The sequence below is a fragment of the Typopeltis vanoorti genome, chromosome 18, assembly GCF_054136105.1.
Source record: "Typopeltis vanoorti isolate ZY-2024b chromosome 18, IOZ_Tvanoo_1.0, whole genome shotgun sequence".
In the NCBI taxonomy this organism is placed as follows: Eukaryota; Metazoa; Arthropoda; class Arachnida; order Uropygi; family Thelyphonidae; genus Typopeltis; species Typopeltis vanoorti.
This window is the reverse complement of record NC_143566.1, coordinates 11439635-11453817: the sequence shown is the minus strand read 5'-3', so window position 1 is coordinate 11453817 and position 14183 is coordinate 11439635. Positions and strand designations below refer to the sequence as shown.

Sequence of the window (14183 nt, the reverse complement as noted above, 5' to 3'; positions counted from 1 at the left end):
TGGATATGAAGCCAGATTGAGGGAATGCTGTTTGCAAAGCCTTGTTCATGAATAGGTGGAAGCAGGACTCAAAAGACATATTCACCCACTCACATGAGTAGGCTTTGCCGGCTGATGAATAGCTGCTTACTGGTTGAAATAAATAAATAACAAAATTATATTTTTTTAGTATAAAGATTTTCAGAAATTAAGTTTCATGTCACTCCTGGTATCAAATAATAGTAAACAGGAGCAATGCTTCTTAGGTAATGGAGCTACCCCATATCCCCAACAAGAAACAAAGATAAATGACTAATATAAAATTTTAATTGATACTAAAAGAGTAATTAAAAGACATACCCGGTTGTATATTTAGGAAGTGTGGATGATAAAATATATGGAGCCGAACTTGATTGACGTGAGAATATAGAAAATAATGAATCAAATAGACTATAGATTTTGAAAATTAAAAGTGAAAAATATGAAAAATAAAAAATTTTAACACCAAAAAGGAATAAATACTAATGAAATACATACAGGACCAACAACATGATGGTAGTGCTGGCAGTTTTGTGAGAATTTTTGTCAGATTTTAAATGGTGCAAAACTGACTTATGACCTGCTGCATGGTTTAAGCTCATAAGAGGAGAGGTTATTAAGAGGAGTTTCATTAGTTCAAGAATAATAAGAAATTTGGATGCTTCAAGATCAGTACGAAGCAATTTGTTTTGTTTAATTGCCAAAAGAGTGAAAAATAGGGTCTATTTTGTGTTTATAGCACTCATTGGCTTTTTTTTTTTTTTTTAATATCTGGTCCACACACGAAAGACCATAAGACCTATAGCATACGAGTGCCATATATGGAATAGAAGAGAGGAGGAGTCTGTTCACATTTTGCTTGAACAGCTGAGGGTTTTAATCTTTGGAGAAGGCAGAGTGGGGGGGGGGGGGGCAGAGACTGTTCCAAAGGACAGAAGTAGATGAAATAAAAGAGGAGTCAGTGAAGTTGGTTCAGTGAGTTTTAAAATGGACTGTAAAAAGGTGTTGGTTAGCAGTGGCTCTTGTTTCAATGATTTGGAGAAGAGTGGAGAAATAATAGTGGGCAATTCATTAGAGCACTGTTCATGAAAGTAGCCACAAAAAAGGCACAAGGCAGAAACTGAATATCAATGAGAGAGAGAGAGGGAGGGATTGAAGTTGGTCTGTGAGAGAGAGAGAGAGAGAGGAATCATTAATTAGCTGGATTACTCTCTTCTCGATAGAATCGAGCAATCTTAGAAAGGCTTTTGGTGTGCCACCTCCTTGTAGACTTTGAAGTCCACAAGGAGGTCGACCTCACTATTAGGGTACTTAGACTTTATAGAGAGAGAGAGAGAGATATCAGAGTGGTTGATGGAGTTTGGAGAACAAAACAGGGAGCATATGAAAAGGGAAGGTTGATTTGGAAGAGAAATTTTGAGCCAAAACAGATCAAATGGGGATTCAAGGATTTGCAGTCTCAGGCATGGTATGTCGGTTTTCACTGATGCACAAGTGCCACTCTTGTGGCAGAAAGAGAAAGTGTAATGTTTGGCCAGTTTGAGGTGTACAGTGGCTGTTGAAGTTGTCATTTGGTTCTGTCTAGAGATTAAGAGCAGTGCAATTTGATCTCATTATCTTGGAAATTCAATGATGGCATTATTAATCTCATGAGTATTGTTTAGATTATAATGCATTCAGTGATAGTTCTGTAGTGAGATTTTTTTATTGATATTATTGGTGTTTTTGTTTGCACTTCTTTTTAGTGGTTGAATGTAAGTGTTGTGTTCTGTTATGGGGATATTACAATTTTTGTAATGTTTCATTAAATGAATCTTTGAAGAAGTAATTCTTCCTAGTTCTTCCACCACCAGACCTGTTCTGAAAAATTTCTTCCATATTAATCTTATAAACACCCTTCAGTAATTTGTATCAAACATATCACCCCTTTTCCACCTGTCAATCAATTTCTGAAAGCTACAAATCTTCAACATGTTCTCATAAGGTTCATTCTGTACACCTGATATCATCTTGGATACTCGGCTCTGTATTCTCTCCACCTCCTTCTCATCACCAAGAAACCCTGGCACCCTGAATATGTTCAGTAGTCAAGATAGGGTTTTATCAAGGCTTGATAAAAAGGAACAATAGCCTGCTTGTCTCTGCTCGTCAAGGTATTCTTCAGTAACCAAGTGATCTGATGAGCCGTTTTAGCCACTATTGCAATGTGTCCCCTAAACTTAAACTTCCTATCCACTAATACTCGCAAGTCTCTGGCTTTGTCAATTTCCTGGAGTACAGTTCCACCAATGTGGTACACGGCTGGTAATCGTTTCAGCCCAAAATGCATAACCTTACATTTTGCCACATTAAATTGACATCCCTTTTTCTTAGCCCAGTCCTCCAAACTATCCAAATCATCCTGCAAAATTTTGACATCCTGTGCACTCACAATTGCTCTACCCAACTTTGCATCATTAGCAAATAACTGAACATTTCCTCTTAGATCCTTTCCTATATTGTTAATGTACAAATTAAATAGTAGCAGTCCAAGAACAGAACCCTGGGCCGTGCCACTAGTCACAGGCCTTCTTTTAGACTCTACCCTTGAATAAACTACTCTCTGATATCTCTCCATCAACTACCCTCCAATCCAGCTCACCAATCCTATTTCATTCCCATGTGTTGCAGTTTACTGATTAGAATTCCATGTGGTATCCTGTCAAAGACCTTTGCAAAGTCCAGCAGTATCAGTGTAAACCCATTACCTTTATCCAACTAATCTGTCATGATATTATAAAACATGAGCAAGTTACTGAAGTATTATCTACCCTCACAAACCATGCTTCCTCTCATACAGTATCCCATTTCCATCTATCCATTCCTGTATTTTGCTCTTGACCAACTTCTCCAATACTTTGACAACAACTCTTGATATTCCAATTGGTCAGTAATTTGCTACATCACTTCTGGGGCCTCCTTTAAGCAATGGAACTATTTTCCCCTCATTCTACCCCTTTGGGACTAACCCAGATCTGAGACTTAGATTAAGCAATATGGTCAAGGACACTGACAATTATCTTGCTGCTTCACATAAAACTTGAGCTGGTATATATATATATATACACCATTCAATCCTACAGCTCTATTCACATTACAGGTTCTGTAATATACTATGCACCTCCATTTCATTTACCTCAGTTCCCATATAAGCCTTTGCTCGTTCCTGCAATATTCACCACCTTGTTGATATATTCTTGCAAAGTGTTCACTTAATAATTGTACTGTTTTGACTGATTCCATCAGCTCCACCCCCCCCCCCCACACACACACCCTGCAGTTTTACATGCCATGGCACTGATTCAAGCAATCTCTTAAGCTGATCATACTTACCAGTCATGTAATTCCACATATACCCCATCTAAACTGAAAATTCCACACATTTAGCCACCTACCAGGTCAGACAATATGATCACACTCACCAGTTGGTGGCAAAATGGTCATGCTCATTATAGACAAATTCTCAGATGCAATTACTAGATAAAGAACTCTCATATCCCTAGTATATTCCATCACATACTGTCTCAATTATTTAGTAGGAGGAAGGAAATGGAATTTCCTTCCTCCTACTTCCATGATAGTTGAAACCCTCCATAATAATTACATGTCTTCCACTCAGTGAGTTTATTTGCCAATGCATACTATCTCCATCATCTTTTCCATTCCCTGGTCTATAGCATCATCCAGCTGTATATTTTGTTCTGCTGGCCTCTCTCTCTCTCACACACACACACCAAATAGCCTCAAATGTGCTATTTTCTCTGTCCTGCAGTTGAACTTCTGTCCTCTTTGGTTGCAGTTCAGCAGCTGTCATCAATAATGTCTCCCCATTCTCTCTATCCTCCCCGAACACACTAACTAATACCCTTCACATTCTATCTCACTAACTTTATCATCTTCTGTTACCCATATCTCACTAATGCCAATAACATTTGGCTGAGATGAACTAACCACTGTTAGTCCCCTTAGGCCCATCACTATCCTGATGCTTTATACTAAGTATCCCATTCTGGTTTGTTACTATTGTATTAACTTAGGAATACTATACACATGCTTACACTCAACTGCCTTGCTGATGTCTGCGTATCCCCTCAACTTCTCCCCCCCTCCCCACAAAAGCTCTAGTTTCCCTGATTCCGTACATCCACTTTCACCTCATTCTACAACACTTTTTCCAGTCTCCAAATCCATTCAAATGCAAACCATCCTTCTTGTATTCTAAAGATAGTGTATGCAAAAGTTGCATTGGCAGAAATTCAGGACAATGTAGAAGACCTGAATAAAGAAATAGCTTACTTGTGTAGAACTTCACAGGACAAAGTGCAAGGCTGCAGAAACAGCAAAAAATTAGTTGAACTGAGAACAAAAAAAAAAAAAAAGCAAGAGATCCAAAGCCAAAAAAAATTACAAGAATAAATGAGAGAAAGGGCATAAGCAGACAGTTTTTTATTTCAATTCTGTGATGGCAGGGGGGGGGGGTACTTTATAAAAGCACAAAGCACTGCAAAATCTTGTTTCCCTGGTACAACAATTAATAATATTAGTAATGCTGTCAGAATGCAGAAAGGGAATGTGAAAAAATTGTTTGGCTAGAACCAATGACCTGAGAGGCGAGAAATATTGCATTAGGAAAAATGTGAAAATGCTATTGGAAGAAGCAAAAAGAAGAGTGAGAGGGGGGAGTTTGTAAGTCTACTACCATGCTATCATAGAGGCAAACTGAGGAGGGTAATGATAACTAATGAATCAATACACAGGTTGTGCAGAAGGAATGATATAGAGTTTGTGGACCTATGGCCTGAGTTCAATGGACATAAATATTTGTACAATGCTGATAGATTGATGGGCTACACTTAAATGGATTCAGAGTTGGGTGTCTTAACAAAATATGAGCTTTGTTTACTATGGAAGCACAAAGTAAGGAAAACTGAAGAAATTAGGATTGATGCAAATGAGAGAGAGAATGTGTGTGTGTGTGTGTGTGTGTGTGTGTGTGTGTGTGTGTGTGTGTGTGTGTGTGTGTGTGTGTGTGTGAAGAGGCACCCAAGAGGCAAATGAATACGAGAATGCCCAACAAGTGCAGAATCTAGTCTCTCAGGCAAAAATATTGAATAGGATAGACAATTCAGGAATTAAAGGTGGTTGGGGGCCTGAAGGGATGCTGCATTTTCTATATAGTGCCCTGGTGAGACTTGGCTAACAGCAACTGATGTAGTTACAGGGTTGAATGTGATGCATTTAGTATTTTCAGGAAGAATAGAGTAAACAGGACAGAGAAAGGGGTACTGCAGATGAATTGCAGCCGAAAAGATTAGGAAACAGTTAAGCATATAGTTCTTTTGAGTGAAATATGGTGTGAGATCAAGGCCAACAAGACAAAATATAAAATTAGTTGCTGCTATAAGCCAGAGGGATGGTGGAAGATATGCATCAGCAGATTGGTACAATGAATGCAAGTGTAGTAATTATTATGGGGGGTTCACCTTCAGAAATATAAATTTGGAAGGAGGAAAGATCACATAGCAGGAAGGAAATGGAATTTATACACCTACTGAGAGCGATAATTACTTGAGAGTTTATTTTTCACTTGGTTAGACTATAATAAGTTTAGTTTAATCCTTTATCCAAGTGTGAGCAAACAAAGTTTGCGCCTGAAAGTATCTTCAGGACTGGGGTAAGGTAGTGCAACACCAAGCAACTCGTTGCAAAGGTGGAAAAAGCTCTCATTACTCCTATCTCAGTATCTCCCATAATGCAAAGCACATCTCCTTGCGGATATGTGTAATGCTATGCATCCAGGCCCAGTAGTGGAGATACGAAGGCAGAAGCAATGAGAAGTCATCCTAACCTATAGAAGTTGCCAAAGAGTGTGCAACCTTATTATTAAATTACTCCGGATTCAGAGAAAGATGTTGAGAGTTTATTTTTCGCTTGGTTAGACTATAATAAGTTTAGTTTAATCCTTTATCCAAGTGTGAGCAAACAAAGTTTGCGCCTGAAAGAATCTTCAGGACTGGGGTAAGGTAGTGCAACACCAGGCTACTCGTTGCAAAGGTGGAGAAACCTTTCTCCACCTTTGTTTGCTCACACTTGGATAAAGGATTAAACTAAACTTATTATGATAATTACTTGAAACAGAATGTGACAGCTCGAGGTGTGAGCGTGTTAGATCGAGGTATAGGATCAGAATACCTATTCATAAGTAAGGCAACTACATTACCTCTGATTGGAGAAAGAGAACATGTGGTCTTGACTTGGGAGATAGAAAAACGTGAAAATTCCAGTTAAGAAGGGATACATGTGGAACTAAAAGGTAGGTGATTATAATACACTTAGGAGGCAGCTTGAAGCAGTACATTGGCATAAAGATCTTCCAGAGAAGTATGTTCACAGTGCATGGGGATAGTCAAGAGGTATCTGGAGGGAGCAATATCACACTTTTTACCCAAGGTCAGGAGAGTAAATTGGGTAGAAGTTAGATGGACAAGTAGTATCATTAAGCTTAAGCTGCAAACAAAGCAAATATTGTGGAGGATATACAAGAAAAAGGTAACCAGCTAATTCATGAACAGTACAAGGATCAGGCAAGAAAGGTGACCAGCATGGGAAGGAAAACAAAATCAGATTATGATAAAAGATTAGACAAACATGCAAAAGGAAATCCCAAAGAATTTTTTCATTATGTGACAAGTAGGAGGAAAAATTATTATGGAAGAATAATTTTAATGAATGCAGATGATAAAGAGGTAACAGAGGCAGATGAAATTGAGCTACTGAGTGATCAGTAGCTCAATTTCATCAAGTGTATATCATCCAAGTGAAGAGATTGTTATGACAGAGGTAACAAGAACTGATTTGAGAACAGAGGTTAAAGAATTGGAGGCACTTAGTATATTGCAAAATCAGAATGCAAATACAGCTTTGGGGTTTGATGGGATATTGACTCTTGTTTTATGAGAATATGCGGAGGAACTGCTGATGCCTTTAACTAGGCTGTTTAATTTAAGTCTCAGTCTGGCAAAGTCCCAAAAGAATGAAAGGAGGGCAAAATGATTCCTTTGCATATAGGTGGATCTAAGTCTGTGGTAGCAAATTATAGACCAATTAGTATCCCAGGAGTAGTGGTAAAAGTACTAGAAAAGTTGGTCTAAAAGAGAATTCAGGAATTGGTGGATAAGAATAAGATACTGTATAAGGAACAGCAATAGCTTTGTGACAGGTTAGTCATGCCTTAGTAATTACTAACTTTTTATAATAGGGTGACAGCTGAGTTGGTTAAAGAGATTCTCTTTTATGCAAACTGTAGCAAATGGAGATGTATGTGAAACTGGTGATATGGATAAAAGGGTGGATGGTGGACACATAACAAAAAATAGCATATGGAGGAGCAGAATCAAAGAGAAGGTAAGTGACTAGTGGTGTACTGCAGGGCTCTGTGCTTGGGCTATGCTGTTTAATTTGTACATAAATGATATAGGAAATAATTTGAAAGGAGATATTCAGTTGTTTGCTGATGATGCAACTAGGGTAATGGTTAATCAAGATATATAGAGAGCTTGCAGGATAATTTGAGTTTAGTCTGATGTGTGTGCAAAACATAATGGATGTCAATTTGATGTGGAGAAGTGTAAAGTTATGCATTTTGGAATGCAAATATTACAAGCTGGGTACCATATTGGGAGAACTGTACTCCAGGAAATTGATGAAGCCAGGAATCTAGGAGTAGTAGACTGAGAGCTAACCTTTAGAGGACATATTGCTAAAGTATCCAGGATAGCTCATAGAATTACTTGGTTATTGAAAAATCCTAACAAGTAGAGATAAGAGAGAAAGTTATCATTTCTGTTTAAAAAGCCTTGATGTGACCAAATCTGGATTACTGTGCTCAGGTATAGTCACGAGGATTTCTTGGGAATGAGGAAGTGGTGGAGAGCATCCAGAGACAAATGACCAAGATGGTGAGTGGTCTGGAACATTCCCTATGAGGATGGATTGAGAATGTGTGTGGACTGCAGAAGTTGGTTAATAGGCCACTGGGGTGGGTGGGGGGGGGGGATATGATGGAAGCATTTAAGTTACATGGAGGATTTTATAGGGTTGATGCAGGGGAATTGTTTCAGCAAATGGCTAGTAGGGACAGAAAAGGTCATCCCTGGAAGTTGGGTAAGAGTGTGGTTAGCAAGGGCATGAGGACTAGATTTTTTGCTTAGAGAATGGTGAATGAATGCTGCCTGAGTCAGATGTGAGTGCTTTGTCTGTTATTGGTTTCAAGGTGAGATTAAGATATATATTGTGTTGATAGTTTGGGTCTCCCATAATGAGCTTTAAGTCTCCATGGAGGTCATAATAATAATGGTTAATAATGTAATTAATGAGATAATTAAGAAAATTGTTTAATGCATTAAGATGTATGTCTATCAGTTCATTTCTCAATGCACTAGTTTTTTTTTAAACATTTTTGATTATTTATAATAAACATTATATATATCGATATATATATATATATATATATATATATATACATACACACACACACACATGTTTTTTACTGTAGATAAAAGAAGTTTGGCATCCTCTATACCGGCAATTTTTTTTAAAACGAGCCCTAATTAAATGTCAAGAATGCAAAAAGGGATTTTACTTATATCATCAAGGATTGGAATCTGAGGTAAGATTTCTATGAAAAAAATTTTGTATAAAATAATTCAGTTTATGAGGCCACTCATAAAAATGTAGTTATTGGAACAACTGAATATTTGTTAGGCTTCAGTATGTAAAATTACATATGTATAAATTTTTGTGCATTGGTCTTTTATTTCTTATTTACAACAGTGGTTTTTTAATAATAATAATTTACCCATGGCAAGTTTAAAAATCTCTGGTACATCTGTGAATTGGCTGAAGTTCAACAAAGAAAATTATTGGTATTTATTAATCAGATACAGTAAATTAAAGATGCTAAGAAATTATATTGGTTTCATCCTTCATCCAAGTGTGAGCAAACAAAGTTTGCACATGAAGTAATTTCATGACCAGCAACTTGTATATAGAGGCAAATGACTTCACATCACTTCCCTTAGTATCCCACAATGTAAAGCATATAACCTTATGAACACGTATAATGCTATACATTATGGGAAGAGCCACTACCCATACCAGTTTCAAACTTTATTGAGGTGAAAAAAGTAAAGGGATGCTCATCATAGACCTAGAGTAGTTAGTATAGGGATGCAAGAGAACCTGATAGTATTAAGAGAAAGAAATGACAGATAGATAGCATGAAAGATAGAGAAAAAGGCCTCAGCTCTTTTATACCATCAAGTAATCAGAAGCTATCAGTTTTCCTTTTTTGCCAATCTCATATAGATAACCAACCAAAAGACCAATTGAAACTAAAGCACAAAGATGACTGATACCCAGGTGGTTTGCCTTATCTGAGTTAACCGCCTTGAGTTGGCCTTCTCTGCCTAGGATTGCTCTCCAGTCATCCTTTTTGCAATTAACTATAAGACCAAATTTAATTAAGAAGATGGAACTATTTAAAAGACCTCTCATAGCAAGAATAGACAGCATTTCCCAAATGGTGGGTCACAAAAGTTAAATGCCAGGTCGCCTAAAAAAACTCTCAAAATCCTAGGTGTTTTGATTTTCAGTTTTCTTTTTTTCACAAAACTCTAAAATACAAGTCAATAGCGTTTAATCGGGACTAATGAATTAATAATTTAATTATTAATTAAATTAATTTCTTCTCTATTAGAGATGAAAAACGTGCTCCGTCCACCTTCGCCATTTCACAGTCTCTTTGTTCGTGGTAAAATAACTCTATGAACATTCAAATCTGTTTTATGTTACCTATTGGCCATAAAAATTTTAGTGGATCACGAAGATGAAGTATTAAAATAACCGGGCTAAGGAAAAAAAGTTTGGGAAACCTTGGTCTACACCATCTAGTCAAAAATTTGATATCTCCTAGAATGCTTATTTTTAAATACAAAAGTTGGCTGACTGACTGTGTTGTGGAAATTTTATTGTTCACAATAAAATCTTCACGATACAATATTATAAAATATTTTGATGTCATATTGCTGACGAATTCTCATCAGTAGACCCAGAAGTGAGATACCAAGGTTGAAGTAATGCAGAAGTCATATTTCCATATACAAGTAGTCAAAAGGTGTCTTTTGACTACTTGTATATGGACTATTTGACTACTTGTATATTTTAGTAATATAGTGTCACAACTTATTACTAAAATACTCTGGATTAGACATAGATGTATGTTGGAAGTTTTCCACATGGTTATATTATAAATTAAAGATGCCAAGAAATTATATTCTTGGTTTCCTCCTTTATCCAAGTGTAAGCAAATAAAGTTTGCACATGAAATAAGTTCATGACTGGGCTACTCATATATAGAGGCTAATGACGTCACATCAATTGCCTTAGTATCCCATAATGCAATGCACATATCCTTGCCTCTTCTGGGTCTGGCTCACACTAACAAGACCTCAATAAAGGTCGAAAACGGTCTGGGTAGTGGCCCTTCCCATGTGCATTGCATTATGGGCTAAGTCACCATGGTAGAGTAGACCCCGTCTTCCCACATTAAGCCAAGAAACCAGTTTTCTGATGCCTGAATGGCCTTGGTTGGAATAACAAGGTTCACATTAAGTGACTTAAGGAAAGAGCTAGTCATGAAAAATCTACATTCTCCAAACTTAGTGTGCATGCAGAGAAAATTAACTAAAATTGCCAAGGTAAAATCTGTAAAAATATTTGTGTCAACCTTTAATACGAGAACACTCATAACAACAGCTGATAAAAACAGTGAAATGGGACATCTTCAGTCTTGCAGAAATCATGAGAAACTGAGAGAATATAATAGACTTCATTTGTGGAAATGTGTTCCATCATATTGGAGAAACCAAGGATCGGTATAGAGTAGGATTCTTGATCAAACACAAATGGAAACCAATATACTAGAACTGAACTTAAGACTCTTATTGCATACAATAATGGCTATAATAGATGCCACAGTAAATGAAGCAATCATTTGGCTGCCGAATAGGTATCTATTCCCTTAGATATATTCTGTGGTTCCTTGTTGAGAATAGTTATATGTGTGCATTAATATTATTCTGAATTACTTTTGGATCACATTTTAACTGAACCATTTATGTCTGTTTAAGAAGGCATGAATAGTCCATTTAACTAATCTGTGATCTGCAATAATCCCTCAATTATTGGTTGTGGTAGAATTCATTGCCTCAATAGGCAGGAGGCATCATTTGCACATTATAGCTTAGATCAAAATCCTCACAGTTGAAAAGTTAGTTCACTTCACACTAAGTAAATCCCTAACAGTGATAAATTCTGTCTTCTAGATGAAATCTAAAAAGAGGATGGATGTGATATTTTCCATATGAGCAGCCGAAATAGATTATGTACTCGTTCAAAATGCAAAAACTGTGCAGAAGACAGAGATATTAAATAAATTTAATGCAGATCAGAGATTAGTTGAATTGATCATTCAAACCTCACCTTCTGAAAAACTGAAATGGTTCAAGAAAAAAATGAAGTCGCAAAAGTATTCAGAATATTAATCTCAAAAGAACTACAAAATATGTTTAAGGAAATAGACACCTGCCAAATGGAAACATAAATGAAAGCCTCAATAAAGCAATTCACAAGTACTAAAATAAATAAATAAAGATAAGGATCCCACCAACATCTTGAAAAATTAAGAAAATGAGAGTTATTGTTAAAGTGTAGGAATAACACTGACAAATAAAATTAAATGTGCCAAACAACAAATTAAAAAAAAGAGAGAGATGGAAAAGCATCTGCAAGACTGCTGACAATGTATTAATTAAGTGATGCCTTGTAAAATAATACTAACTTCAGAATAGCAAAAGAGGGGAATGCTGAAAAGAGAGGATAAACCAACTAAAACAGTGACTCACAAACAACAGAGAAGAAATCTTAAAAAATGGCAAGCAATTCCTATAAAAAAAACTGTATTCTGACTCGAGCCAATCAACTTCCTTCTGCTACCACAGGCCTTATATACCTGATAATAGAGAAATGTGTCCCAGAGATAAAGCAACAGAGAAATTGAGAATGCCATATGCAACATGAAAAATGTAAAAATTCATGGCAGAGATAGGATAAACGTTGAACTCATAAAATTGTAGAAGAGGTACAAGGAAAAAACTGAATGTCTATGAGAGAGGGATTGAAGTAGGTATGTGAGAGAGAGAGGGATAATTAATTAGCTGGATTGCCCTCTTCTGAATAGAATCGAGAAATATTAAAGAGGATATTGGTCCACCACCCCAAATATGGGAGCAATATTCCATGGCTGGGCATATATGGGCTTTGTATAGAGTTAGTAGCTGTGAAGGTGTGAAGTAGGGAAGTACAAAAAAGCACACCAAGTGTTTTGGTGGCTACAGAAGCGATAGTTGAAATATGTTTTTGCCAGGAAAGATAGGAGGTGCAAGTCGGTCCAAGAATAGAAACCTGATCATGTTTGCATATCCCAGTGTTGTTTTTTCGTTATCTGTTTTATTCTTAATGTTGTTATTATTTGTTCATATATGTAAAACTCTATATTTCTATAGTGACTACCTCTTAAAACTCTTTCAAAGATAAATCTTGTCTTGTTTAACCCTCAACTATATCCCTTGTCCGCTGCACCTTTGTTGTAATCCTTTGTGGCTTTTCCTTCAATCTTAAATCATGTGTAAAGTCTTCAAACAAGGAGAATTCTCCCTGATCTATAAATTCTGGGGTCAAGTCCTTTTCGGAATCAAGAAAATTATTTGTTTAGCTGTGGCATCTTGATTCTTATATAAGAGAGAATTTCTTGTCAGGGATTTGACCTACAGATTATCACGATTCCAAATATTTATCAAAGTTAAACAAGCCCTTACTAATAATTCTAAACAGCAGTCATGACCGTTTCCTGCATTTTTACTTATACAGGTTCGCTATTTTTAGCAGGTGGTGCATTGGATTGGAAGATCATAGACGTATTTTGGGTTAAGAAACAAAGAAATTTATTCATTCTAAAATACAATACATGTTAATCAAAACTATGCTAAATGAACGTCCCTAAAATAAATTATGCAAAATTTTACAAACAAGAACTAGTTTACAATCGGTATCTCTCATTAGGTGATATTAACAAATCCAAACTGTCCTTAACCCGATTACTTAACACAAATATATGGATGAATGCCCTATTTCTTCCTCAATTAATGCACATACACCACATCGATTTTAAACTAACCTTAAACTAATGACAATTCCTGTAATTCTACACTTCTATAAATTAAAGATCCTTGTTAGAGGAATAGGTACTAAAGTCCTAAAATCTGTCTTAACAAGTCTGATCCACAGGAAATTTTACACTGTAGCTCACTCTGGCCTAAGAATTACACAATACAATAAGAATTAAAGCTTTATGTTACCAGCCAGATGATTTCATTAGGCGATACTTCTCATCGTGTCTTCTTGTAGGTTTCTTTCTGGGCATCACCTTATTCATCGAGCTGTTGTTCCTTGCCTTGACTTCTTGGTGATTTCAATCATGGATCACTTCTTTTCCCTGTGTCCAAGAATCTGTCTGGAAGAAAGGCAGGCTGGGTACGGTTGGAGCTATACGAAACTTCGGTGTATGCTGTATGTCCCATCGCATGGATGACTATGCTCGGACAAGCCCACTATTTTGATATTATTACCGCTGTTGAACGACTTCCGCTCGACTCCATCTCCTCAAAGCTACGACCCACACGGAAAACAGTAGGGGGAAGAAAACACCAAAACCTGAACTAGGAATGAAAAAGGCAAAAAGACCTCGAACTCGTGTCGCTAAGACTTTTATATGCTCCGTATCTGTTCTCCCTAATACGTCATAGATTTGCAGATGCCACCTAATTCTCCTTGCACACTGCACCTTCTCCTCTCATTTCATTTCCACGTGGGCAGCTTGCACGTGTCTTGGATTCATGTAGCAACTGCCTGGGGTCATGTTTATAATCGAATTACAATAGTTTACTGTAAACTCTGACATTGTTGTTACAATGTCACCTCTACATTACCTTAATTCTTGTCAGTTATTT

General features: G+C 36.7%; 1 protein-coding gene across 3 annotated transcripts in view; it reads left to right on the top strand.

Moving 5' to 3' along the window:
* The window catches only part of Opa1 (Opa1 mitochondrial dynamin like GTPase), a 712584-nt gene that overhangs the window by 624357 nt on the left and 74044 nt on the right, over positions 1-14183 (top strand). For all 3 annotated transcript variants that reach the window (XM_090408405.1, XM_090408403.1, XM_090408406.1), the window contains one exon: positions 8612-8725. In XM_090408405.1, the coding sequence (XP_090264531.1) occupies positions 8612-8725 (114 nt within the window). The remainder of the gene's footprint in view (positions 1-8611; positions 8726-14183) is intronic.